This window comes from Haliotis rufescens, unplaced genomic scaffold (genome assembly GCF_023055435.1).
Source record: "Haliotis rufescens isolate VD_foot unplaced genomic scaffold, xgHalRufe1.0.p SCAF_5, whole genome shotgun sequence".
Lineage (NCBI taxonomy): Eukaryota > Metazoa > Mollusca > Gastropoda > Lepetellida > Haliotidae > Haliotis > Haliotis rufescens.
Window position 1 is genome coordinate 9,104,537 of NW_025964223.1, and position 27,639 is coordinate 9,132,175.

General features: G+C 38.8%; 1 protein-coding gene across 12 annotated transcripts in view; it reads left to right on the forward strand.

Moving 5' to 3' along the window:
• Positions 1-23,175, forward strand: part of LOC124119976 (tyrosine-protein phosphatase 10D-like) — a 68,865-nt gene extending 45,690 nt beyond the window's left edge. For 4 of the 12 annotated variants that reach the window (XM_046482698.2, XM_046482688.2, XM_046482696.2 and 1 more), the window contains 23 exons: positions 1,732-1,854; positions 2,412-2,581; positions 2,825-2,996; positions 3,350-3,508; positions 3,795-3,911; positions 4,149-4,309; positions 4,482-4,571; positions 4,883-4,952; positions 6,122-6,280; positions 6,395-6,442; positions 6,698-6,764; positions 7,126-7,196; positions 7,408-7,498; positions 9,007-9,075; positions 10,308-10,389; positions 11,696-11,786; positions 12,209-12,285; positions 13,539-13,673; positions 14,895-15,026; positions 15,794-15,945; positions 18,181-18,325; positions 21,276-21,492; positions 22,475-23,175. In XM_046482698.2, the coding sequence (XP_046338654.2) occupies positions 1,732-1,854; positions 2,412-2,581; positions 2,825-2,996; positions 3,350-3,508; positions 3,795-3,911; positions 4,149-4,309; positions 4,482-4,571; positions 4,883-4,952; positions 6,122-6,280; positions 6,395-6,442; positions 6,698-6,764; positions 7,126-7,196; positions 7,408-7,498; positions 9,007-9,075; positions 10,308-10,389; positions 11,696-11,786; positions 12,209-12,285; positions 13,539-13,673; positions 14,895-15,026; positions 15,794-15,945; positions 18,181-18,325; positions 21,276-21,492; positions 22,475-22,542 (2,666 nt within the window). In that variant the 3' untranslated portion in view covers positions 22,543-23,175. The remainder of the gene's footprint in view (positions 1-1,731; positions 1,855-2,411; positions 2,582-2,824; positions 2,997-3,349; positions 3,509-3,794; positions 3,912-4,148; positions 4,310-4,481; positions 4,572-4,882; positions 4,953-6,121; positions 6,281-6,394; positions 6,443-6,697; positions 6,765-7,125; positions 7,197-7,407; positions 7,499-9,006; positions 9,076-10,307; positions 10,390-11,695; positions 11,787-12,208; positions 12,286-13,538; positions 13,674-14,894; positions 15,027-15,793; positions 15,946-18,180; positions 18,326-21,275; positions 21,493-22,474) is intronic. The other 8 variants (XM_046482690.2, XM_046482697.2, XM_046482699.2 and 5 more) reach the window with 5 other exon arrangements.
• Positions 23,176-27,639: the final 4,464 nt, after the last annotated feature.

The following is a 27,639-nucleotide window of genomic DNA, read 5'->3' on the forward strand; positions in this document are numbered from 1 at the left end:
ACAGTGATGGTCGTAGTGCTACTTTGAGGTGTTACAGTCTTTCTGGTAGTGGTACTTTACGGTTTTACAGTGATGGTCGTAGTGGTACTTTGAGGTGATACAGTAGTGGTCGTAGTGGTACCTTGAGGTGTTACAATCATTCTCCTAGTGGTACCTTAATCTGTTACAGTGATGGTCGTAGTGGTACTTTTAAGGTGATACAGTCTTCCTCGTAGTGGTATTTTGAGGTGTTACACTGATGGTCGTAGTGCTACTTTGAGGTTTTACAGCAGTGGTCATAGTGCTACTTTGAGGTGTTACACTAGTGGTCGTAGTGCTACTTTTAAGGTGATACAGTCTTCCTCGTAGTGGTACTTTGAGGTGTTACACTAGTGGTCGTAGTGCTTCTTTGAGGTGATACATTAGTGGTCGTAGTGCTACTTTGAGGTGTTATAGTAGTGGTCGTAGTGGTACTTTGAGGTGTGACAGTAGTGGTCGAAGTGCTACTTTGAGGTGTTACAGCACTGGTCATAGTGCTACTATGAGGTGTTACAGTCTTCCTCGTAGTGCTACTTTGAGGTGTTACAGCAGTGTTCGTAGAGGTAGTTTGAGGTGTTACAACAGTTGTCAAAGTGGTACTTTGAGGTGTTACAGTGATGGTCGTAGTAGTACTTTAAAGTGTTACAGTGATGGTCGTAGTGGTACTTTGAAGTGTTATAGCAGTGGTCGTAGTGGTACTTTGAGGTGTTACAACAGTTGTCAAAGTGGTACTTTGAGGTATTACAGTAGTGGTCGTAGTGGTACTTTTTGGTGTTACAGTGATGGTCGTAGTCGTACTTTGAGGTGTTACAGCAGTGTTCGTAGTGGTAGTTTGAGGTGTTACAGTGGTGGTCGTAGTGGTACTTTGAGGTGTTAAAGTTGTTGTCGTAGTGGTACTTTGAGGTGTGACACTAGTGGTCGTCGTGGTAATTTGAGGTGTTAAAGTAGTGGTTGTAGTGGTACTTTGAGGTGTTACAGCAGTGGTCGTAGTGGTGCTTTGAGGTGTTACAGTAGTGGTCGTAGTGGTACTTTGAGGTGTTACAGTAGTGGTTGTAGTGGTACTTTGAGATGTTATAGTCTTTCTCGTAGTGGTACTTTGAGGTTTTACAGTAGTGGTGGTAATGCCACTTTGAGGTGTTATAGTGGTAGATGTAGTGGTACTTTGAGGTGTTAAAGTAGCGATCGTAGTAACACTGAGAGGTCTTCCAAAAGTGTTCCTTATGGATATGATAACACATGACCTTGGTATTGGTGTAGCAGCTGGATAATGTGAAGCCCCTATATTTTTATGTGCTTTACGTTCGACTCACTTTGTGAAACTAATTTGAAATGACGTTTGTATTTGCATACTGTAATTTCTCATAATGACTATGATGTGTCCCAACTTGTTACGTGAATTTGCTTTTGACGACCACTTTTCCTTCGTAGGAAAACACTCTTCAATCTTACGAAGATGTACACATATGTTTTTGTAAAATATATGTATGATAATGATAATTTGTGTGCATAATGTCATGGTAATTACAGTTTAACTCTTATTAGTCATTTTCATAATGTCATTTTTATATACATCGCTCTGTTATAACCCATGACGTCATTCTTTCAGTTCAGTATACAGGAATTTTGATGAGATACTAACTCTGATTAACTATTCACATGCCTATGAACTTCAATCCAACTAATTATAATACGAGTGCATGGTGTGTCTTTCAGGAGTTTTACCAGGTGAAGTCTGCAGTAACAGCACGTGTGTGGAGAACGCCGAATGTGTATCTAGCACATGTCGGTGTAAAGACGGGTTCATGATAGTAAATGGATCTTCCTGTACGATAAAAGGTAATACTAATGATTACGTTAGTGGGAAGACTAAATATATATTGATAATTATATTTATCATTTATCTATGCTGAGTCAGTTACAAAAGAAATGTTTAGGCCGAGACATTAAAACTGCACCCATTGTGTTGCAAAGCGCACATATTTCTTAAACGTTTTGCTTTGCTTTTAAGCAGCTGAATCACTGCACTTGTGTCCAGCAGACGCCATTCAAAATAAATTAGTTTCAACGAAATCAGTAAATGGTCTATCGGTCACTTGATTTTGTCTCCTTTGTTTACAGACCTCCGTCGCATGGCAGGTGTACTGCTGTGTCGGTGTCAGGCTATAAATATTTACTCTTTTAAATATAAATTGCGTTAACTGGGGGTGCTACCGGTTGGGCAGGACATGCGTACCCTGTTCGCAAACACCAGGTGTTGTCACTGATTTTCAGTGGTTCATTCATAATAATTGTCACAAATATTTTGACCTTTATTCTCTCGCTTTGCCGTTTTATATTACCAAAAAATTCCAATAATGCTGTATTACTATTGAACAACAATATATATTGTACAGAGAAAAGACGAGTGAAGAATCTAGTCGTTTCTGGTCAGACTTCGTCATCAGTTCTTGTAGCATTTGATGGACCCCTGGATTACAACACGTTCAGGATTGATTACAACTCTTCAGATCCTCCAAAGTGCGTTGTCCTCCGAAGTAATTCATCACAGGATGTTTGTAGTGAGGTATGAGCTTTGACTGACAATGTTGTTACATGACGAATACATACAGGAGGCCAGTGAAATGTTTGATATAAACACAGCCTTTTGGTATTGCATTATTAGACACTGGCGCAGGTATATATCTTAATATTAAATATTATAACAATCAGTATTTTAAGCGAATCAGGGTTTATGCAATATTTAATCAACCATTACTTCTGTGGGCAGTGTGAAATAGGAAAATATATCAATATGTCTTGTTCACAGTGTCAACAAGTTAATGTCGTCGAGCCATCTAAAAACTGGCACATAGAATACAATGTGACAGGTTTGAAGCCCTTCACCACATATGAATTCAAGGTGGTAATGGAAAAGTGCAACAATGGGAGTCTTGAAAGCAGTCGCCCAGCAAATAAATCAGCGCGAACTACTTCAGCAGGTATACGACATGCCAGCAATACTAAGTTATAATATTCGATATTATTAGTTGCTGGTCTAAATGTAATCGACAACAGTTTCGCTCATTTTGTAATGCACGTGTACTCATGTTTTCATTCAGTAATCAAAGTGATTTGGTATGTTTGCGATTATTCCTGTATTTTCAATTCGAAAATTATTTGTGATGATATTAACTTTACACAATTTACATAACCAAAGTACTTGAGGCATCTGTGAGCTAAATATCATAAACACGTTTATACACATTTTATTTAACAGTAGGCGATCGTAACAGCTTCAGGGTTTAGTATATAGATTCATTTTATTTGTATAATTTTTCAATTCTGTTTTAAGTTCCCAACGCTGTAGAAGACTTGACTACATGTGCAAATAAGACATGTCTCGTGTGTGCAACGTGGAAACCTCCCCAACCACACCCAGGGCCTGTCACATACAGGGTAGAAATATTTGATGAAGTCAACAGTACCGTTGCAAAAGCATCCAATATCAGCGGTATGCCATTTTATTTTCACACTGCCATGGTAAATAATATTACAGATGTAAACTAACATACAATCCCTTGAGATTTTACAAAATTGAATTAATCCTTAGTGATACAAATCACATATCTTGAGTCAAATACGTTGTGTTGAACGTCAGTAAATAAAACTGAACTTGTAAAGAAGCTCTCTAATTTCATTAGTTTTAAACAGTGCAATTATGTGAGTGTGCTTGCATATGATTGCTTTCAATGAACCACTTGTGCAAGGTGTATATGTCATCCACATATATGTTGCAGCGACATCAATATGTTACACGAAAGAAGATGTCAATTATTTCTTGAAGTACACTCTTGGGGTAACAACTTTTACCACAGCTGGCAAAGGAAAGCAGCGCAATCTGACAAGCATGGAAAGTAATGTGTTAACACTGAAATATATTTTCCTATTATATGTCAATTAATTTTAGAATGTGTATTTCACGTTAGTTTCTTTAGTAAAAATACCCAGTCTCCGAATTATTTGCAAATGTTTAACATGTAAGATACTTCTCGTAAAGATACAGTTTTCCAAACTGCTATTCTTAATCATTGTTCATGTGGTCCCTGATCATGATCGTAAAGTCTTTTATTATTAACAATATCTGATTTCAGTTCATTTCCTTGAATTCAAGATCGTCACAGCAGAAGGTGATTGCAGAAAATCTGGGCATCAATCCAACAACGTTGGAAACTACAGGCAGATGACAATAGTATGGTCAAAGCCACGGATTGGCACATCGATAACCAGCTATATACTTGTCACTAACGGGGAAGTGAGTACATTCATTGTTGATTTATTTACAGAGCGGGATGCCTTGTAGATATCACCCTACTTTGAAATGAGCAACTAAATGAAAACAATTACTTTTGAAATTGAGTATTTTTATCCAATATGTGCTCTCAGTTACTTCCTGCTTGTGTCTTGACTTCAAAATCCTATTTCAGAAGCGCAATATCCCATCAGAGGCAAATGGGGCGGGATCAGGCTACAATGTCCCGATTGTTGTAACTCCAGGTTCGACGAATACTTTCAAGGTGAGGACCTTTTCAGAGCACCCAGTCGTACACATCGATGAACATATTTCACAGCTGATGTTTCGTTTATCTTTACGGAAGACTGACTTATCATCAATAATTAATGAAAACATGACACTGCCATGAAGAGATGTATAACACGAACTGATTACTTCCCCTTTTCGTTGTTTTTCAAGCTCAAAGGAAAACACAAATTAGATCGTTAGTATATGTTTGCTGTGAATGAATACCTTTGATACAATCTTTTAAATGACACTTTGTACTGCAGGATATTACAAACGCCTGTTCACATACACTTGTGTCATATGCAGATTCAAGTAAATCACAATGGTACTCTCTACAATGTGTCCGCAAATTCGTCGTGCCTTGCACCTATCGGAGGTATGTTGTTCATTTGTTGTTCTCCAGATTATTGTCATCCCTCGTAGTTACCCTACATGTGTGGGACCTGGCTGAGTGTGTGGGTGGTTGTCATGGCATCAACTACTGCTTTGTCTTGTTCACATTTACTGTACTTGATGTACCACAAAGTGTACAGAACCTGATAACAGATGACATGTCAATATTAGTACATTTACAATGCCACAACTAAGTATTATCATTGACAGTAACTCATTATATAATCAGGTGTTAATTGTTAATGTGTTAATGTGTGAGTGGCGGTCGCTATCGGTAGGGCAGGACATAATTACGTTTTTTGCGAACACCTGGTGACATCGCTGATTTTCACCTTGATTTGGTCTTTCACAAACAATGTTCGGCGGACAGTTGAGACTAGTTATTCTCTGACGTTGACGTTGTTTATTCAGAAGATAAACCTACTGTGTTTTGATTTTTCATCTCTAGCGGGTATCATGTAAGCATTATTCAAACTGTCTTCCCCAGCGAAAAATTACACATTACTATTATGACGTCATAAAATGTTCTACAGACAGGACACTCAAGAATTGTGACGTGAAAGACATTTGTCTGAGCTTTGTTTATGAAGTAACTTCAGTACAGGGTGGGGTTTTCGAAAGGCGTGCTTCTGAACATTTACGTTCGCGGTTATGCGATCATGAGCAAAATCTAACGTAAAATCAATACCATAAGTAGATCAATGAAGCTGCAGGGTGGTAAAATGTCACGGCAGAATTACATAATTATACCTTCACCATACCTTGATGTAAAACCCTTTTCATAATCATTAGCATAAGCGAGAAAAAACATTTCCATAATAATATAAATCTCTTAAATCAGACACCATTGTATGATTCTGACCATATAATATGCATGTGTTTGTGAATGACTATCAACACGTGCGAGAAAGTGTTCGCGAAAAGAAGAGCTTATCTTGTCCCACTGGTGGTTCCCGTCACTAACAAAAGCAAAGGTGAACCAAGTCTTGAATAAACTTTAAGAAACTAAAGCGTTACCGGGCTCGTGAATGCTGTAAACCCTGATCAAACAACTTTTGAGCAAGTCCTCTTATAACACATGTAACATGTAACACATGTAATGATACACTGAATGTGCAACGCTTTGATGCTCTTGTATTCTTTATATTGCAGTTCCTCCAGAATGGCCACATGGCCTGCAACCATCATTTGAGGTCTCTGAAAATTTCATCAAAATAAAACGCATTGATTTTTTTAATAACAGTAAGAATGGTGCCATAACAAAAGGTCGCTTGTACATATCAACCAAAAAAGAAACGTTGGAAGTACCAGGTACGTAATACTTGTACAACAACAGTATTCTTGTGTTAACTTTTTGTGTTTTAAGACGTTGCTATGAAGTAAGATAACCAATAATTAATGATATGACTCAATCGAACATTTCAGATCTTCAATCTGGGGATGTGAGGGCAACGAAAATCGAGTGTTGTAATGGTAAACATTTTCTCTCCACTGTATCATATTTCAGACATATTTTCCTTTGCGTTTGACATGTAAACGTTCCCGATGTCCCTATCATCCAACACAATCCCCCAAATACTTAATAGCTTAATAGTTATGCCATCTGCAAATAATATTACTTTGTACCACATTACATGGAATGTTGTTGAATACAATGACTGTGTTATTATCTAAAATATTACCAAGTTTCCTTGGTGCAAGTTTTCACTCACCTAAACCTTGTTTCAGGTGGGTTCATCAAAGACTGTACGGCTGGCTATTGTAGGAGAGGGCTGGAACCAGACACAGAATACTAGTACGTGAATCATTTGTGATAAGAAAGCATAATACTCTGAACTCTGCAATGAAACACCACGCTAATTAACTCCATTACGATCTAATTTCATTGATTAAAAAATGATAATTCAAACAACACATTTTTCATTGTTCAATGACATCGCCGGTCCGTCATAGAGCAAACGGTTTCAGTAACTTTGAAAACCAGTAATTAGTCTTTGCCGGGAAATTGCATGAGGTAAAGGAAAAAGTTGAAATGAAATTCCTGCAAATGAAAAGCAATGACAGCTTATACTTATACATACTAACACCACGTTAATGTTTGCTGAATAAAGTTATAGACGACCTATTTACATACATTGGTGCCGTTTTTTTTACAGCTACCTTGCTGTTGCTTGCACGAAGACAGGCTGTCGCCAGAGTCCAGTATTTCAATTCCGAACATACAAAGGTAAACGGTAGACGTATTAGACTGTAGATACTGCGCTATTTCAAATGAATATAAAGAATCACAAATAATACTACTGACATAAACAGTGTACTCATGAACGACTATGTGGAATTTTGGTGTTAAAGCGAAGAAAATAAAAGATGTAAAGGATGCGTCCAATAGTTTACTTCGTATATTTGTATATGTTCATGTTCTTATTATGTTATGACAGACAATACCAACGCCATCGTAGTCGGAATGTTGGTGACATCCATTATTGTTGCTGCCACCATCATCGCTGCTGCCCTGCTTTGGCGTTCAAAGTATGTTGCATCGTCTCGTTCTTGAGCCTTTGTTGTCTTCTACTACTCTGCCGGGCAAACAAAGTATACACTTAAAAACCGGATTTGATCAATACATTACAACTGTTATCAAGACGTTACCAGGCTGACAACACTTGTTGGGAGGTACTCGTTGATATGGTGCATGTATTTTCGCCTGTGCTACCCTCGTCATATACATCACCATCGAACAACCATTTCTTGTTTGTTTCATTTTAGGCACCATCAATCATTTGTGTATACTTTCTAGTGTCCGGTAGTTTAGAATATGTTTTTGAAAAAGAACTAAACAATTTGGATAATTGCAAAAACAAAATGTATACGTGGAATAAATAATTCATACCTTGTAACTTTTTGTTCTTCAAAATAATGATTTGTTTTATTATTTTTTCGAACACCAGTAACGAAACTGTTAAACATTTGTTTTGGCTGTGTAAAGGTATCTCAACCCTTTTTGAAAATTAAACCCTAAATACAAGTTAGTCTTCAAGTAACCGTTTAAGCTGTATCATTATAATGTGCTTGTAGCTATTCTGATTAATTCGATAATGGCAACGTTATATATTCTGTAATGTCCATGATGTATTGTAAAATCAGCATTGAATACTTCCTGTTCAGAAAACATAGTTTCATAAATTACAGACAGCTCATGCTCAAATTTTAAGAACAGGTGCGTTGGCCATGATATCTCTCATAGGACGTGGAAGAGCTTGGCGTCAGTGTACAAATGTACTATTACACAGTAGCACTGGCAGGAAACATGTGTTCACTACTACGTTACTCACATTGTTTCGTTTTTTTGTTGATGCTATTTTATGCAAATTCCGTGAAGGGTGCTACCGGCGGAGCAAAAAATGCTTATCCATTTCGAGAACACCTGGTGTCATCATTTATATTCCGTAGGCCATTCGTATAATGTCCACCTGTGTTTTGCCTTTTTCGCCCCATGGAATGTTTCGGCAGATAGTTGAGAATGAGCAGCTCCTGGCGCTGACGTTGTATATTTACGAACAAAAAGAGCACCTTGCCGCCGCTTTTAGCAATATTCCAGCAACATCACGCCGTGGAGTGCGACAAAGGGAATTCCAACGTTGTACCCAGGCGCGGAATCGAACTCGGGCCTTCGCGTGACGAGCGAGCGCTTGAATCACTAGGGCACCCAACCACCACTCATTAAAAAACCCCCGACAAACATCATTTCGATAATCATGAAAGTATATCCCTTCCATTGTACGATTCCGACTACATAATGGCATGCGTTTTTGAATCACTAGTGATGATACCAGGTGTTCGCGACAAGGTTATCGAATCCTGCCCACCTGGCACTCGTCACAAACACATGCAAAGACAGGAAAAAGCACGGGAAGCCCATGAAATGTTTCCTTATGGCCAAGAAAGGTTTGCTAACATTATAACCTAGATCGGAATATTTCAATCTTCATATTTGTAATCAGTCAAGATAAGTCAAGTGTACAATCCTTCAATTTCAGGAAAGTTGAAATGGTCCCTATTCGCATTTCTCTGAGAAAGCCGGACCTGTCCCGAATACCACGAGAAAGGTCAGTGGATGCATATTTCATTATGCAGCGTGTCAGTGTGTCCCAAGTTCCGGATCCTTATCCAGTGTAAAACGAAAAATATATTACTTGCTTCCTGGTGTCAAGGAAAACATTTTAGATCCTAGGATTAGGGTAAAACATGATATGACCCTGTCAACGATGCGCGTCAAATGAATTCAGGTGTCTAGTTAAATAAGGTCTTATTGTGGTTATAGTCTGTGTGTCCGTATCAACGAAAGATAATGGTACTATTCAATGCTAACGTTTCTTCAAGGGTCCCCAAATATATCTGATCATAGGTAAATTGTCCAAGCAAGTCCAGTATCGATCTTTACAGTGTACGCGAGTTCGGAGAATGTTCCATACCATTGCCAGGCCCAGGATGCCAGGATGGAGGACCGAGTTACAGTAACCAGGATGTAAATATAGGATATATTTTCTATAAATTACACTAAACTATTGCCAGGCCCATCTGGCTGTCGGAGATGGAGGACCGAGGTACATTAACCAGGATGTAAATATAGGATATATGTTCTATGAATTATACTATAATATTGCCAGGCCCATCTTGCTGTCGGAGATAGAGGACCGAGTTACAGTAACCAGGATGTAAATATTGATATATTTTCTATGAATTATACTATACTATTGCCAGGCCCATCTGGCTGACGGAGATGCAGGATCGAGTTACAGTAACCAGGATGTAAATATAGGATATATTTTCTATGAATTATACTATACTATTGCCAGGGGGCACGGGTGGCCCAGTCGTCTAAGGCGCCGCGATTCGCTGTGCAGAGTTGCGTCCCTTGGGCACGCCAGAAACCTATGATTGTGGGTTCGAATCCCGGTTCGCCCCGATTATGTTTCTAGGTTTGTCAGCACCATACCCGTGCTCTTGGGTTTCACCGAAGTGGTAAACGTCTGAGACCTGCATCATTTCGGGCTTTCCTCCCACATTAAGCTGACACGCCGCGATATAACTGGAATACAGTTAAAAGCGGTGTTAAACCCAACTCACCCACTCACTATACTATTGCCAGGCCCATCTTGCTGTCGGAGATGGAGGATCGAGTGATAGTAACCAGGATGTAAATATAGGATATATTTTCTATGAATTATACTATAATATTGCCAGGCCCATCTTGCTGTCGGAGATGGAGGATCGAGTTACAGTAACTAGGATGTAAATATGGATATATTTTCTATGAATTATACTATACTATTGCCAGGCCCATCTTGCTGTCGGAGATGGAGGACCGAGTTACACAGATGCATGCCGACAGCAACTTGCAGTTCACCGTGGACTACGAGGTCAGTAGCCTGTAGGATGGTCTTACATGTCACTATCCTAAAAAACAACAGTAGCTGTGATGGTCTTACTGATCACCCTTTGATATTCTTAAGAGGCATATAACTTTACATAAGCTTATTACATTGTCAAGACTGAAGCACATTTGATTCCGAAAAAATGAAACATGCCTCAGTGTCACAGTTTTTAGGTGAAACCAAAATTTATCATATGCCTTTCTTTGTATCCCAAACTGACGCAACCAACCAACTCGAGACCTATTTTATCGTGGCCACTGATCTATAAACACAGATACCGTATTTGACGTATTATGCAAAGGATCCAATAAGCGTCCCCTGACCAACTCCTACACCAATCTGTAGGTAATCCTTATAAGCGCCCGTTCTAAGCTCGAACGCTTACATGCCAGTCTGTATTTTCTTGTGTATATTAAATATTTGTTACAGAAATACAAAGAAGCGTAGAAGGTGTATAGCCCACACAAAAGAGTTCAACTTTAGTTAAGGTTACCGCTAAATATCCTGTCGACGGTCGTCTAGAGGTAGTTTTGTGCACCGTGCGTACCTTTTCGTGAAGGTTACCTTAAGATTAACCCCAGTTACTAAGTTCAACCTTAGTAAAGGTTATCTTGTACAACGCGCCCAGTATCAATTAAACCCCCCTTTGTCAACTTAGTAAGCACACCAGGCGCTAATTAATACGAGTATGGTACTAATTGTGGGACTCGGGTGTCGAAAGATGATTCAAGAGTGGAAATATATATCTTCTAAACTTTGGTGTGTTGTTAGTTCCTTATTCAACATGTACAGATGGATACCGATAAGATCCATGTAAGCGACAGTCACTGTATGACATGTGGTTAGAATGTATGTACCAGTGTCCAATATCATGTAAAAATGAGGCCATAAATATCGCCACAACATATTTAACTACCATCAAAAGCCATAGCTATGATTATAGCTACTGAATCCACAGGGATTTTCTCGGAATCAAATATAAAGTAGATTTTATATGTAATGTACTTTCAAAAAGAGCATGTCTTATGGCGTCATATATTTTCGGATACCTGTCTCATCATTAACTGTTTGATTAGCATTCTAGAAGTTGGGGAGTAAGAACGAGAACGTAGAACTTTATGGATAATAACTTCTGCCTTATTGCAGATAGCGACATTTCGAGATTCTTGCACCGTTATGAAGTTTGATAACGGTGTAAGAAACTTCATCGGAACGTCGTTACATGCAATGAACCAGAAGTTGTTATTCATAAAGTTGTACGTTTTCTTACTTGTCTAATTATTGTTTGTAGAACATCATCCGCATCAGCCCTAAGCACACGAACTATGCCTCCCAGATTGACGAGAACAAACAGAAGAACCGATGGGTGAATGTACTACCATGTAAGTGAAGATGTAATTATGGTCAGAGTTGGGTTGAGTATTTCAGTATGTCAGCGTACCGCTGGACTAAAGTAAGGCCTTACATTTTATTTCTAAGTTTTCGCCTTCGCCGACCTTAACACTCGAAAAAATCCTAAAACAAAGTATAGGTAGAAAGACAAGAGCTTTTTTATCGCTTTTAGATCGATTTGACAAAGCTATATTTTGGGGACTTGAATATGATAAAAACATTTTTCTGTCATCTTACCGACCCGAATCGAATCTATAAATGAAAATATTCCTGTACAATTCATTTACCTTTTCGACCTTCCTCCCAAATTTCGTACGGTCCATACGATCCATAATTTCTAATATTAATTATAACGGGGTTGGGGCCCTATGAAAAAGCCGTAGCTTCATATTTTCACAAACATATCTTTCAGTCGACCACAGCCGGGTTGTTCTTGAAGTTATCGATGATGACGAGACTTCAGATTACATCAACGCAAGTTACATGCCGGTAAGCCATATTTGGTGTTATATGTGTACAGTTTCACATATGCTTCACCAAAAAAACACAAAAGCAAAATGTTTGTGATTTATCATATGTTCATCTATATTTAAAGTACAAACATATGGTGAAGAACTCTCAAATTAAGGCTGGAGACCATCACGACAAAGAAAACACTGCATTCTTAGGGCAAACGTTTTTGTTGGTTTGTTGTTTATCGCCGCATTCAGCAATATCCCAGCTTCCAATACAGCCTGTAAATAATCGATTCTGGACCAGACAATCCAGTGACAATTATCATGAGCACGAATCTACGCAACTGGGATACGATGAGATGCATCAAACAGCTACCCTGATCACCCGATCTCGTCAGCAGCTTCTTACGACGAGCATGGGTTGTGTCCCTTAAGGAAACATTGGTAAAAGTAGACTATTTAAGAGAACTGTGAAGACAACAAATGATGCGGCTATCATCCGAGTTGGGATTCGCTTGTAAAATCTGCATCTGTTTCTTAAAATAACTAAATATAAATAAATATTTTGTATTATGTCTCAAAGTGAGATTACCCAATCAGAGAGCAGGAAATCTAATTCCATATGAACCCGTACACCGTTGGTAACATTCCAAGATAGATGCTACTGATCTAATATGAAACCGTATACCATCAGTAACAGCCATCTCGGGTTTTCCAACATCCACCACACATATTTCACATGAAAATGCTGGTACAGATATTCGTTACTCGACACATATTTGTGTTTTATATCATTCATTGTGACGTGCAAGGTCTTTAATTTTAAAAGAAATCACGTTCGTGCCTTTATTGATAAAGATAATAGTTAATAATTTCAACAAGGTTTGGCCTCTAAGGTTTGAAGAGTAGTCTACCTTCGACCCTTAATGTCAATGAGTAAGTGTAAAGTGCGATATGTGTCTTTGTGTGATACAAGGTGAACACATTTCGGCATAATAAATTCGTATGGTCGCCTAGCCCAATATTTTTCTGCTATCCTAACATGACACCATATACGGAAACTAAAGACGCCATAACTTAAAATATCCTATAATTTGTGTTCTCACCATTTTATATGCCCATATCTTTGCCCTGAGGCTATATCTTTATGTCCACTATTTTGTGTGTTATCATCAGTATATATGTCAATATCTTTGTGCTGGAGCTATTTCTATATATCCTCTATTTTGTGTGGTCTGCCCATATCTTTGTAAGAGGACTATAATTATCTTTACTTCCTTATCCCAGGGCTACAACTGTGAGAACGAATACATCGCCTCCCAAGGACCACTTCCTGGTACAGTGGATGATTTCTGGAGAATGATCTGGGAAAAGAAGGTGTCCATCATTGTCATGGTTACTCCTGTGAAAGAAAATGGAAAGGTGAACCATTACTGCAATCCCTGAAACATATAGATAGGATTATGTAGAGCTGCATTTCGTGTAACGACCATCTACTACCATACCTCACAAAAATAAATAGAATCATCCAGAGCTGCATTTCGTGTAACGACCATCTACTACCATACCTCGCAAAATTAAATAGAATCTTCTAGGGCTGCATTTCGTGTAACGACCATCTACTACCATACCTCACAAAAATAAATAGAATCATCCAGAGCTGCATTTCGTGTAACGACCATCTACTACCATACCTCGCAAAATTAAATAGAATCATCCAGAGCTTCATTTCGTGTAACGACCATCTACTACCATACCTCGCAAAATTAAATAGAATCATCCAGAGCTGCATTCGTGTAACGACCATCTACTACCATACCTCGCAAAATTAAATAGAATCATCCAGAGCTGCATTCGTGTAACGACCATCTACTACCATACCTCGCACAATTAAATAGAATCATCCAGAGCTGCATTTCGTGTAACGACCATCTACTACCATACCTCACAAAAATAAATAGAATCATCCAGAGCTGCATTTCGTGTAACGACCATCTACTACCATACCTCGCACAATTAAATAGAATCATCCAGAGCTGCATTTCGTGTAACGACCATCTACTACCATACCTCACAAAAATAAATAGAATCATCCAGAGCTGCATTTCGTGTAACGACCATCTACTACCATACCTCGCACAATTAAATAGAATCATCCAGAGCTGCATTTCGTGTAACGACCATCTACTACCATACCTCGCACAATTAAATAGAATCATCCAGAGCTGCATTTCGTGTAACGACCATCTACTACCATACCTCGCACAATTAAATAGAATCATACAAAGCTGCATTTCGTGTAACGACCATCTACTACCATACCTCGCACAATTAAATAGAATCATCCAGAGCTGCATTTCGTGTAACGACCGTCTACTCTCCCCAATCAAACATTGCTTACCCACGGTTTTTAAACGTTTGTTCGTGTCCAGCGACATGTATATGACGGCGGTCTGTCCATAGTCGAGTCTGTACCAGACAAGGGCATCTGAGAAAAATAAAGCAACTAAGAAGTAACAGCTTCTTTCCTGACATTAAAACGAGAAATGTTATCATTACCAATCGGCGTTAAACACAGAGGTAGATGATTTCCGTCTTAGCGTGACTAAAGTATATTAGGTAACGTCTAGTATCGGGCTTCAGGTGAAGTGTGAAGAGTACTGGCCCGCGGAGGTTCAGGAACCCAAAGAGTACGGTGACATCGTGGTGGAGAACACATCCTTCTCCTCCCTCAACACCTACAACGTCACGATGTTCAAGCTGAGTAATGGACAGGTAAATGAGGACATTTCATTAGCAGTCCAGAGTAACCCTGTATGTGATAGCTTGCTATGAATACAATGAAAACAGAAGAAATGCAAAGGAAGTAATATGTTCACGAGCTGAATGGGTTTGTACACCAAGAGACTGAAGGTCGAGGGTGAAGACAAACGTTTAGCGCGAAATATGTAACGAATATTTAATAATGAGTTCATAGGCCACCGGCCTTTCTGTATGGTATCTGGTAACTGGTAACACTTGTGACATAACAAGAGAGTGACGTCACGTCAATTATCATGACATGCTTACGGACCGGCCAGCTGACTTGTAGAGACTTTTACAAGACGGCGCCAGGCCAAACAGATATCGAGATCTTTTAGTAAAGATACATTTTTATCTTGGTATATTATTATAAATAAGACATTATAGGGACAAAACAAGGATCGGCTGGCTCGTAGTCAGTATATTGTGATTGAGTTGAGTATCCATGTTAAACTGCGGCATCAGTGGGTTATCATTATGAAACCGACAAAAGTCCGGGCCAGTACAAGCCACGCACACACATGCATGCACGTCACTATTCAAGTGAAATAATCTTCAACACGACGTTAACCCATTTCACTTCACCTCAAACTTAAACTATCCATGGATGCGCCAGTAAAATAATGTCTGCATCAGTGCTGATAGTCGCAATGTCGAACCAAACATCATTGATATCTTTAAGAAATGTATATGTAGCAAGCTGGTCTTCAAAGGTTTACTGATGACGTTGCCAATTCTAGGATAAAGATGTACGGGTGGTACAACACTTCCACTTCCTCAACTGGAAGGACATGTCAGCTGATGTGGAGAGGTCAGACATCCTGGACTTCGTGCGGACAGTCCGATCCCACCTCCGTCCGGACATGGAAGGGCCGCTCGTGATCCACTGCAGGTAACATCAGAAATAGGCCTACTCACGAGCGACAGTCACTGTGATCTTGTTCTTGTATACTATATCGTGAATTTTTAAAATCCAATAAGTCAAAACTCAAGTCGTTTGCTAAGGTTTGCATTGATTTAAGGTGTATAGGTGTTTGACAACAGGCGGGTCTGATTGGCTTTCTGGGAGTCAAACATACAATTCTATAGCAATCTTGGCTTCATATGTTTTGCTGACATATGCTGCTATTTTCAATCCCTGTAGGACACGCGCAGCAGTTTGAAAAGAAGGATTTTTTTCATGAGTTATTAAGAAATTTTAGTCACAGTTACTTTATCCTTGAGTACATAATTATACGATATTTTACGAGGTTCCTATTTCATGTCAAGTGTGTATGGAATAACTTTTACCTGAGAAAACATAGTTCACGAGGGATATTAACCTGATATCAAATGGGTACACAGACTGACACAGTACAGTAGGTCAGTATTTGACAGTATTTGTCTATATGCATTATGTATACTATACAACCCACTATAGTATCGGGGCCCCACTTATCCGGAAACCCGCCTACACGACACTTATATCGTGGTTGAGTTGAGTAGGGAAAGTGACTCTGGTCTGTTTACAAATTGATTCACATATCCGGAAAGTTGTTTGTCCGGACGATTCCTTGAAAACGCCAGCGTCCGGATAAGCGTGGTTTTACTTTGTATGGATTTGTAAATGCTTGGAAGATTTTTATTTTATTTCCAATTACATCAAACAACAGGCGATTGTAAACGAATCATTAAACTTTATACAAAGCGTACATGTAACTGATGATGTATTTTGTGTATCTGTGCAAATGCATCGCATATGAATTTGTTTCAATTAATTTTAGAGGTTTATTGTATGAAACTGTGTTTATTTGTATGTACCATATACAAATTGGTGACATGAACGTGCAGTAATATTAACAGCAGATGTAACTGATATAGCGTAAATGCATGATGAATGTGTAAAGGTACTTGTAGTTGAACGTTATACTTTTTATTTGACCGCCGACATACAAGTTTGTTAGAAGATAAACATGACAATGAGCAGGGCGTGTATCTTTCATTATTATTTTGTTACATTCATGGCAGATAAACATAGTCTTCAACACCAAGCTAACATATGCCGCAAATTCATAGGGACTTTCCAATATTTAAATATATTCTTTCACTAACTTTTAGATCACTTAAACTGTATAAGGGTATTGCGGAGGTGCTTGAATCTAAAATTTGGAAGATACGACTCTAGTACAAGGAGAGACTTAATAAATGTGTCGTATCTTGAACTTTCTGAAAATGTAGAATGCCAATCCTGTCGGAACATATTTAAAGCACGAGTACGAAATTGTTATCAAATCATATCAATGTCACCAATAGATTGCGAGGTCAATACAAATCCAAAGCCATGATTAAAAAGAGTAACGCGCTTGCGGGAAGCCCATGTGTTCTTCCCAATAGTATCAAGATATGTAAGCATATTATAAGGTTTCTTTAGCAATGTTCACGACGATGTTCAGGCGTACATAATAACTTCAGCCAATAGCGTAGGCATCGAGTATATGATGTTATGCATTGTGGAAACCTAGATAATTCAAGGATTTAATCGACATTACAAGGTATCCATCCATTCTTGATTACGTTTGTGAACAAACTTATGAATGAATGAATGATTGATTGAATTATTCACATTTGGTACTAGAAATGTCACAGTTCGCGTATCAGTCAATTAAATTCCATGCAGGTCTTATGATCCTGTTTTTGTGTTACCTGTTTACGAGCACCACGTGGGTTATCATAGCTTTGAACTGTAGAGTATCTTTTATGTTAACCATTTTTGAAATTGTCAGGAAAATATTCCATTCTCTTCTGAGGAGATTGAATATGCTTTTTCCAGAAGTACTGATGCCAATTGAAATGCCAAACTATTGTTTTTCCCAGACCAAAGTATGTTTAATTTTCCCTCTGAGCATTCCTTTATGTCACTGTTACTAAAACACCAAGAATGAGACATCAAACAAAATGTTAATTGTAATGCAAATGTAAACAGAAATTCCTTTATGTTATTAATTCTTTTTTCCCCAAAAAATGTTTGTCCTGAACAGATTAAATTTCGAGCTACACACGGAATTACAATGCACAGCAAGAGATTATCCCAAAGATCATGTAATCCATTTCTTGTGACATTTACTAAAGAGTTCACCTATCTTTCCAGTGCTGGCGTTGGGAGAACAGGGACGTTCATATGCCTGGACTATCTCATCCAGTTCATTGAAAAGCACGGCCTGTCAGACACTGTAGACATATACGGCTTAGTGATGAAGCTGAGGAACAACCGAGTCCTCATGGTCCAGACGGAGGTTAGTAGCTGCAGCCAGCGTTCTTACATGACATGGCGTCGTGTGCCAGTGGGTGTGTGTTTGTTGTTTAACGCCGCAATATTCCAGCAAAATGATGGCGGTATGGCCATAATGGAATCTGACGCAGACAAGTATGTGATTGATGTTATGACCAAAGATGACTCATGTCCGCCGAGCCTCTCAAGACCAGCACATGGCGGTCTTGTGCCAGTACACGTCGATCGAACTGGCTGGTTCAATACACGACATAACGTCATGTGCCAATACACGTCTATAGCTCTGACAGGTTCAATACACGACAAACAGTCTTGTGCCAATACACGTCTATAGCTCTGACAGGTTTAATACACGACATACAGTCTTGTGCCAATACACGTCTATAGCTCTGACAGGTTCAATACACGACATACAGTCTTGTGCCAATACACGTCTATAGTTCTGACAGGTTCAATACACGACAAACAGTCTTGTGCCAATACACGTCTATAGCTCTGACAGGTTTAATACACGACATACAGTCTTGTGTCAATACACGTCTATAGCTCTGACAGGTTTAATACACGACATACAGTCTTGTGTCAATACACGTCTATAGCTCTGACAGGTTCAATACACGACATACAGTCTTGTGCCAATACACGTCTATAGCTCTGACAGGTTTAATACACGACATACAGTCTTGTGCCAATACACGTCTATAGCTCTGACAGGTTCAATACACGACATACAGTCTTGTGCCAATACACGTCTATAGCTCTGATAGGTTTAATACACGACATACAGTCTTGTGTCAATACACGTCTATAGCTCTGACAGGTTCAATACACGACATACAGTCTTGTGTCAATTCACGTCTATAGCTCTTACAGGTTCAATACACGACATACAGTCTTGTGTCAATACACGTCTATACCTCTGACAGGTTCAATACACGACATACAGTCTTGTGTCAATACACGTCTATAGCTCTGACAGGTTCAATACATGACATACAGTCTTGTGTCAATGCACGTCTATAGCTCTGACAGGTTCAATACACGACATACAGTATTGTGCCAATACACGTCTATAGCTCTGACAGGTGCAATACACGACATACAGTCTTGTGTCAATACACGTCTATAGCTCTGACAGGTTCAATACACGACATACAGTCTTGTGTCAATACACGTCTATAGCTCTGACAGGTTCAATACACGACATACAGTCTTGTGTCAATTCACGTCTATAGCTCTTACAGGTTCAATACACGACATACAGTCTTGTGTCAATACACGTCTATAGCTCTGACAGGTTCAATACACGACATACAGTCTTGTGTCAATACACGTCTATAGCTCTGACAGGTTCAATACACGACATACAGTCTTGTGTCAATACACGTCTATAGCTCTGACAGGTTCAATACACGACATACAGTCTTGTGTCAATACACGTCTATAGCTCTGACAGGTTCAATACACGACATACAGTCTTGTGTCAATGCACGTCTATAGCTCTGACAGGTTCAATACACGACATACAGTCTTGTGTCAATACACGTCTATAGCTCTGACAGGTTCAATACACGACATACAGTCTTGTGTCAATACACGTCTATAGCTCTGACAGGTTCAATACACGACATACAGTCTTGTGTCAATACACGTCTATAGCTCTGACAGGTTCAATACACGACACACAGTCTTGTGTCAATACACGTCTATAGCTCTGACAGGTTCAATACACGACATACAGTCTTGTGCCAATGCACGTCTATAGCTCTGACAGGTTCAATACACGACATACAGTCTTGTGCCAATGCACGTCTATAGCTCTGACAGGTCAAATACATGGCAAACTTTCTTGTGCCAATACACGAGAATGGAATGACGGGTTTCATACATGATTTACCCACTTTGGCACAATGCGAATGAGTAAATGGTATTTTGCTCGGCAATCAGCAATATTCCAGCCATATGAATTTTATTAAAGCTTGGGCCCCTCAACTAGTGGTTGACGATATGAGCAGTAAACCACTCCGTCGGTACACAAAAAGAAACATTTCCACAGGCCACACTTGTTAACCCATAGATGCCTTTTAGCTTTTTTGCCGACCTTGAAAACCCACTGGTCAGCTGTCATCATAAGAGACCATAGTGCAGCGACACGACTAGAATGAATCAAAACAAAATCGACATCACTATTTACATGTATACAAGCATTCTTCAAAATGAAACAGATACGAATATATATGATATGTTGTGAAATTTCAAAATATTCATATAATTTAATATTCTGAAAGCTTTATTGTGTTTTCAAGTTATTATTTTGATTTATAACATCTGATGAAGGCAGAAACGGAGATCGGCACCATTAAAGGAAAAGACGACCATGGCATTGCGTTAATCAGATGAATAAAATGTAGTCTAACCATTTGATTTTCCCTACGATTAGATTGAGTGCAGTCGCCAGATCCTATAAAAACGGTTCGCTTGGAAAAAAATGTTTTCAAATATGCGTGGCAAGTGTTTTTCTCTTCTTCGGCGCCATTTGTCTTTTCGGTATAATTTCTGCAGCATTTCTGGTCATTTTGTTTCCCTACCGAGTTGGCTTTTGTCAATCAGCAGGTGACAATCTTGTGGACATGAGCGCTTGGCGGATATGTTGAAAGTGATACACTGCTAGACCTATGCACCAGAGCACATTAGAAACTTGGCGGTCTCCCGGTGTGACTTGGTTGATTGTATGTCATCGCATTCCAATTGCCTGCAGTGATTCTTATGGTGTCGACCACTGCATTGTTTACCGACTGCCGCCAGACAGCTGAAATATTGCTGAGTGCGGCGTTAAAGCAAAGCAAAGCAAAGCAAAGCAAAGCAAAGCAAAGCAAAGCAAGGCAAAATGAACTATAACTGAAATTCTGTTCAAAGCGGCTGTCCACTCATCTCTTCTTGTATTTGCTCCCCAGACCCAGTACGTGTTCATCCATGACTGTGCCAAGCAGCTGATGGAGGAGAAGCGGCTGGCGCTGGAACGTCCCGACAGCGTGGTGGACGTGGAGGATGAGGAGGAGGAGGAGGAGGAGGAGGAGGAGGCGGTGTACGTCAACACAGAGATCGGGGTGCCTGTGTCGGACGACGGTATGACAGGGACAGAAATGACATCGTGTAAAGATAGAACAGGGGGTGAGCGTTAGATTTGAGGACATTCTTCATGGCAGAAGACGCGTAATCGCGTAAGCATAGGGATGACTTTTCAAGAGATGGCTTGTAATAGTGGGACATTGGAAGTAACGCCACCGCCAAGACATAAAGATAAGGCGAAATATGATCACAGAAAGTTTAGCCAAACGCTGTGAATTAATAAATCTTTTGATCAGTGTGTTGTTTAAAGCCGCACTTCCAACAATTCCCAGCTATGTCAAAGCAGCCTTTAAAAAATCGAATCTGGACCAGACAATCGACTAATTGTTGTTATATGTGACAATCCATACCTTTGTGGTACCAAGTCACCGATCCTGACCATCTGAATCCCAACGGCGTGATGCTTTGAAAGAAAGAAAAGGAATGTTTCTAGTTATGCACGATAGGAATCTGCAGTGTAGTACTAGAAAGGTACTGGAAGTGTTTTGGTCTCATATTAACTGTATGCTCTGGTAAAAACAAGCCCTCTTGGAAGATATTACATATACTTTCGAACTGAAGCTAAATACTATTTTCATGCACCTTTAATTTGTAAAAGAATTGTATAATATTGAATTATGGTGATAGTAATTTGTTTTAAGGTTTAAGTAAACATAATCATTATGATACTCGCTAAAGCTTTGGACATAAAAACAGAATTCCCTGGGGAAATAATAATTCCTATGTTAAATATTGACACCATATTCATTATTGTGTTACATATATATTTTTGAAAAATTAATTTATATATACTCATTTGTAAAATGTTTATTGTAATCTATCATGCTCATCGCTGTAATAGATGGCTGTATTAACGAGTGTTATAAGCCACTGTTAGCAATATTCCCTGAAACATAATATAATGTTCACAACGAAAGATTTCGCTGTTATGCAATTCCTTCTATGTGAGGCTTAGACCTTATAAATCACCCCTCGTGTGTTTATGACTCTTTATCATTGAAACACATGACTTTGTATTCCACAGAAGATGACGGATGTGAACTGTATGAGAATGCCAGCACGTGTCGCCTTATTCAACAGACAGAGCTATGAGACAACTACGATGGGCGTCGCCCTTAACAGAAGACAGAACTTAATTATGACGATGGCTGCTGCCAAAATATAAGTGACAGAGGTGTCAAACCTCACACACTCACTCGCTCACAAGGATCTCTGAAGATTGGTGTTACTTGAAGTACTCAAATGGTCCACCTCACGTGCCAAATACCCTTGAAGGTCAAAGGATATTCTTGTCTTACATTTTTGTTTTTTATGTTTGTCAATGAATCATTATATTCATAATACAAGTATATTTTACTTTGATAATATGAACAAATATTATAAAGGTCAATTCAGTTTATATGCATATGTATATAAATCGCTTCACCAACTCACTTTGTCATAAACAGCGGATTTCCTTTGATGTATCACAACGGGGAAGGATAAATGTGTCAAGTTTGAAGAGTATTCATTACATTCTATTTTGAAGTCATCAATCCATCACGGAAGAATAAATAAGGGAAATAGTTGGACATTTCAGCGTGTACAGTATATTTTTTTATGGGAAGTGCAACGAATGATAATAGGTAATATTTTTGTAACATGATTCCCCGGATATTTGTTTTTAGTGAATCAAGAGAAAGCCAAAGCTCTGATGTCGCAGCTTATTGCTGATTGATGGGAAAGTATGACTCCCAAAAGGCCTTATCAGTAGGAGTAAAGAGGAAAGTTTCAATTGAAACGCTGAAAAACTTGCCATTTCAAAATCACTATGATCATTCTTAAATGTAATCTCTCAATAGGGAATATATCAATATTGCTAAACAAAACAATATTGGATTGCGGCATCGGGCTACGCGTTGTCGTTGTTAAAATAAACATACTCGTTTTGTCATACCGCCAATTCTGCATGACAAGTTTGACCTAATCTGACATCTGAGAATAAAGGTAAAGGTCAACGGTCGTAAAACGTGTATGTTCGAAGAGAATACGTGAGTTTTTGAACACTGAAAAGGTCAAAATGTTTGTTAATTTCCAGCTCACCTGTCTGAAAGTAAGACCATTCCTCGGTTTGTTATGTTTCAAGTTGTAATGACATTTGGTGCAGATGTAGTTGGTAAATGGTGCATACTAGATATGGTACGTTCGTTTGCAATATCTTATAGTTTGGCCATTTTTGACCATGCTCTTAGATACTCTCCAAATTCACATTTACCTCTGTGATGTCTTGAGAAATTACCAGACCGAGGAAGCTGACATTTGGCATGTATGTTTCCAATTATGATGACATATTTTTGGTCTATTCGTTCGATTTCAATGTTAGTTATTATTATTTATGCAGAAAATATTTGAATGTCAATTCGTACAGCAGCTTTTTTTCCTTAGCTGTCTTTGTTTTGAAACCTGACTACATAGATACAGGTGAGCTACAGCGCTGTGAATGATTTAGCCTTGAAACAGCCTGCCTAATATACGCAACTTAATCGCTTGAATTAGATATTGTTGGCTTAACTCGAATTATAGATATTCATAATTCTATGTATATGTTAAGTAAATGTGTACTTTTTAAATGCTTAAGCGCACGAAATATTGTTCACACATAAAGCTTCTCACATTTGACATGTAGTGGTGGGAGGGGGGCACGGGTGGCCAAGTCTTCTTAGGCGCCGCGATTCGCTGTGCAGAGTTGCGTCCCTTGGGCATGCCAGAAACCTATGATTGTGGGTTCGAATCCCGGTTCGCCCCAATTATGTTTCTAGGTTTGTCAGCACCATACCCGTGCTCGTGAGTTTCACCGAAGTGGTAAACGTCTGAGACCTGCATGACTTCGGGCTTTCCTCCCATATTAAGCTGACACGCCGCGATATAACTGGAATGATGTTAAAAGCGGCGTTAAACCTAACTCACTCAATTTAGTGGTGGGAACAAATACGGAAACGCATACAGATAGAAGTACTAGAAGCACGCGTAATTTCTAAATTGGAGATATCAATTGAGTAACGCAGATTGTAACATTTTACTTTGTTCATATGAAGAAATCATTTCGAAGGACGTTTGCAGCATTATTACTGCTATCTAATGTAGTAAATATATTGCTTTTGACACAGTGTATTCTGTATTGAAGATTTTAATTAAATGGTTTTACTAAAAACATTAATAATAATTCATTTATCAGACATCTCATTACCTACATATTATGTAAGTCTGATAATGAAACAAACAACTTGACAAAATATTTCACATTTTGTACATTAAGAAAATGGAAACTAGTGCTAAAATTATATTTGTAGTTCGTAGTTCAGCAATAAAAAAATCAGATGGTTCTAAACGTTGTAACATTTTGCGAAATTGTTAGGATTGTCATATGTTTCAATTAGTTTCTATCTAAAAGTGTTTTTTTCGTCTGTCTGAATAATTTATATTATCAAAAGAAATCAGTAAATAGCGTTCAAATAATAAATGTCTGGTCTCTTATCACATAGTCATGTACATATAACTTACGTCTTGATAAAGACTCACTTAGCATGGCTGGATTGTTAGATTATTTTACTAAACACAGATAGTATAACATTGGGTACAATGCCACATGCCGTGGATGAGATACCACTGTAGGGACGTAGGGTTATTAAATAGTTTCAAAATGGTAATTAGATTGTCATCGATCCTAGACACAGCTTACATTGGTCAGGAAAATAGTTGCCATCAATGGACACATATCAAAGAATTAGTCTTATCTACGAGGCCAGGATCTCGCATTAGAGCAATCCTATGAGACCGACAAATGTGCGATGGTTTTCTCCGGTGAATGAGATCCGATGCACAAACTATAAATAGTCCCAATGAAATAATAAAGTTTTATAGAAGTAGGAAAATGACGCATGCAGCCGTTAAGACACTACACATCAATGCTTACATACCAGGTTCAAAATGAAATGCGTACAGGTATAGTTATATTGCAACATGTTTCAAAAGCGTCTAGTTCTGATATATACATTGGAAACCCTCATACATATTCTGCCACGTTATATTTTAACGCTTGCTTTAATAATTATATATACCAATCCTTTGTGGCAGGTTCCAAGAACCGTTTCTGTCCGTGGAGTTTGAACATTTATGAGATCAAAAGATGTCTGCAATGCAAAAACTTATTGACTATGAAATTTGATATTCATAATTCCTACTCAAGTCGGGAATACTCCCTCTAATACCATTCGAAACAAAAGAATTGTCTTTGTAAGTAATGCAAAACAGTGTTGTTTATATGTGTTTAAAGCAATGATAAAATTGTAATTCAATATTTATGATAACATACCTTGCACGGACACGAACAATACATGTATGTTGTACAGCAGTAGTATATTTTGATCATGATTATACAATCACATGTTCTCTCGTTTTCATTTGTTTGTTTAACGCCCCACGATTCCAGCGATATGACAGCGGCCTGTGATTAATCCAGTCTGTATCAGACAATCCAATGATCGATATTCAAAGTAATGATCCACGGCCTCGCGGTACGATGACACGCAATGGACCAAGTCACCGAACCTGATCATCCGATCCATTTGGTCGCCTCTTATTTGACGGCCAGCACATGTTGCTTCTAAACCGAAATCTTCACGGGGTATTCTCAGGTTAATCAGATTGATAGTTTCTAATGTATATATATTCTGTTATACCTTTATATTTTGTTATAATCAATAAAATTCTTTCCGTGTTTTTCATGATGTCTTATCTCTTGTCTGTAAAAATCGATCTTCATATTAATTATATCCAATGTTCACAGTTACATCCGGACCTTTCTTTGAACGTGCCTCTTTTTTTCCATTTTACTTGCGTTTATACCAGGGCCTGATACCCGTTCATGTACGTTCGATGGACTGCTGACCATACAATTTTCCTTGTCCGCATCTCGTCCAGATCACTGACCATTAGTATTGACAGGCTGAAATTGCCAGAGCACCTTCGAAGCTGCGGGCCTTCCGTTGCCCCGTGTATCAACGCACATTCCAAAACAGGCAATTTCCGATGAATCCCCTTTGTCCCTGTCTCCGTCTAGACCTGCCGTTCGATTGTCTTTGTGTAAATATTATCTCGCCTTCGTTATACACGCATTATCTGCTGAGTTGTCAAAATTAATTCGCGAGAGTCTGTTTTATGAATGCTTCGTTGCTTGTTGACCGAAATGATTGAAACCATGTCACTTTGGATTTCAACGATTTCTGTTTTTGATTGTTGTTGAAGCGGATTTAAGTTAAATGATTGTAAAATGAAACGTCATATTTATTCGTCGTTTCAGAAGTTAAAGTGTCATGGTTCTGTTTTTTGTTTGTTTGTTATTTACCGCCGCACTCAGCAATATTCTATCTGCATGACTGCGCCCTGTAAATAGTCGAGTCCGGACCTAGGCAATCCAGTGATTGACACCATGAACATTGATCGTCGCAATGGGGATACGATGACATGTATCAACCAAGTCAGTGAATCTGACCACCCGATCCCGTTAGTCGCCTCTTACGACAAGTATGGGTTGCTGAAGATCACTTCTAACCCGGAATTTCCTCCTCGATATGGTTCTTGTGGACACATTATATCTAGTATTGGCACTTCGTATATCTCGGACTACAAATATCTGGATATATTTTGAAGGCCCCTTATGATTGTGTTTGCATATTATTCAGTTGTCAGGTATGAGAAATGATTACATAAACATGCATGCGATAAAGGCCCTGAATCATATTGTGGCACTTTCACTTCTTTGCCTGTAGACAACCCGTGAAAATTCCGGGATAGAATAGGTCTTCAGCAACCCGTGCTTGCCGTAAAAGGTGACTATGCTTGTCGTAAAAGGCGACTAACGGGATCGGGTGGTCAGGCTCGCTGACTTGGTTGATGCATGTCATCGATCCCAATTGCGTGGATCGATGCTCATGATATCAATCACTGGACTGTCTGGTCCAGACTCGATTATTTTCAGACCGCCGTCATATAACTGGAATATTGCTGAGTGCGGCGTTAAACAAAAAACAAACTAACCAACCAACTTTGCCTGTAGACATGATCCACTTGCATCATGTATTGGAGAAAAGTATATATATAAACACCGCGGAGGAGGAGAAAGAATCTGTTTCTACTGCATCTGATTTACTT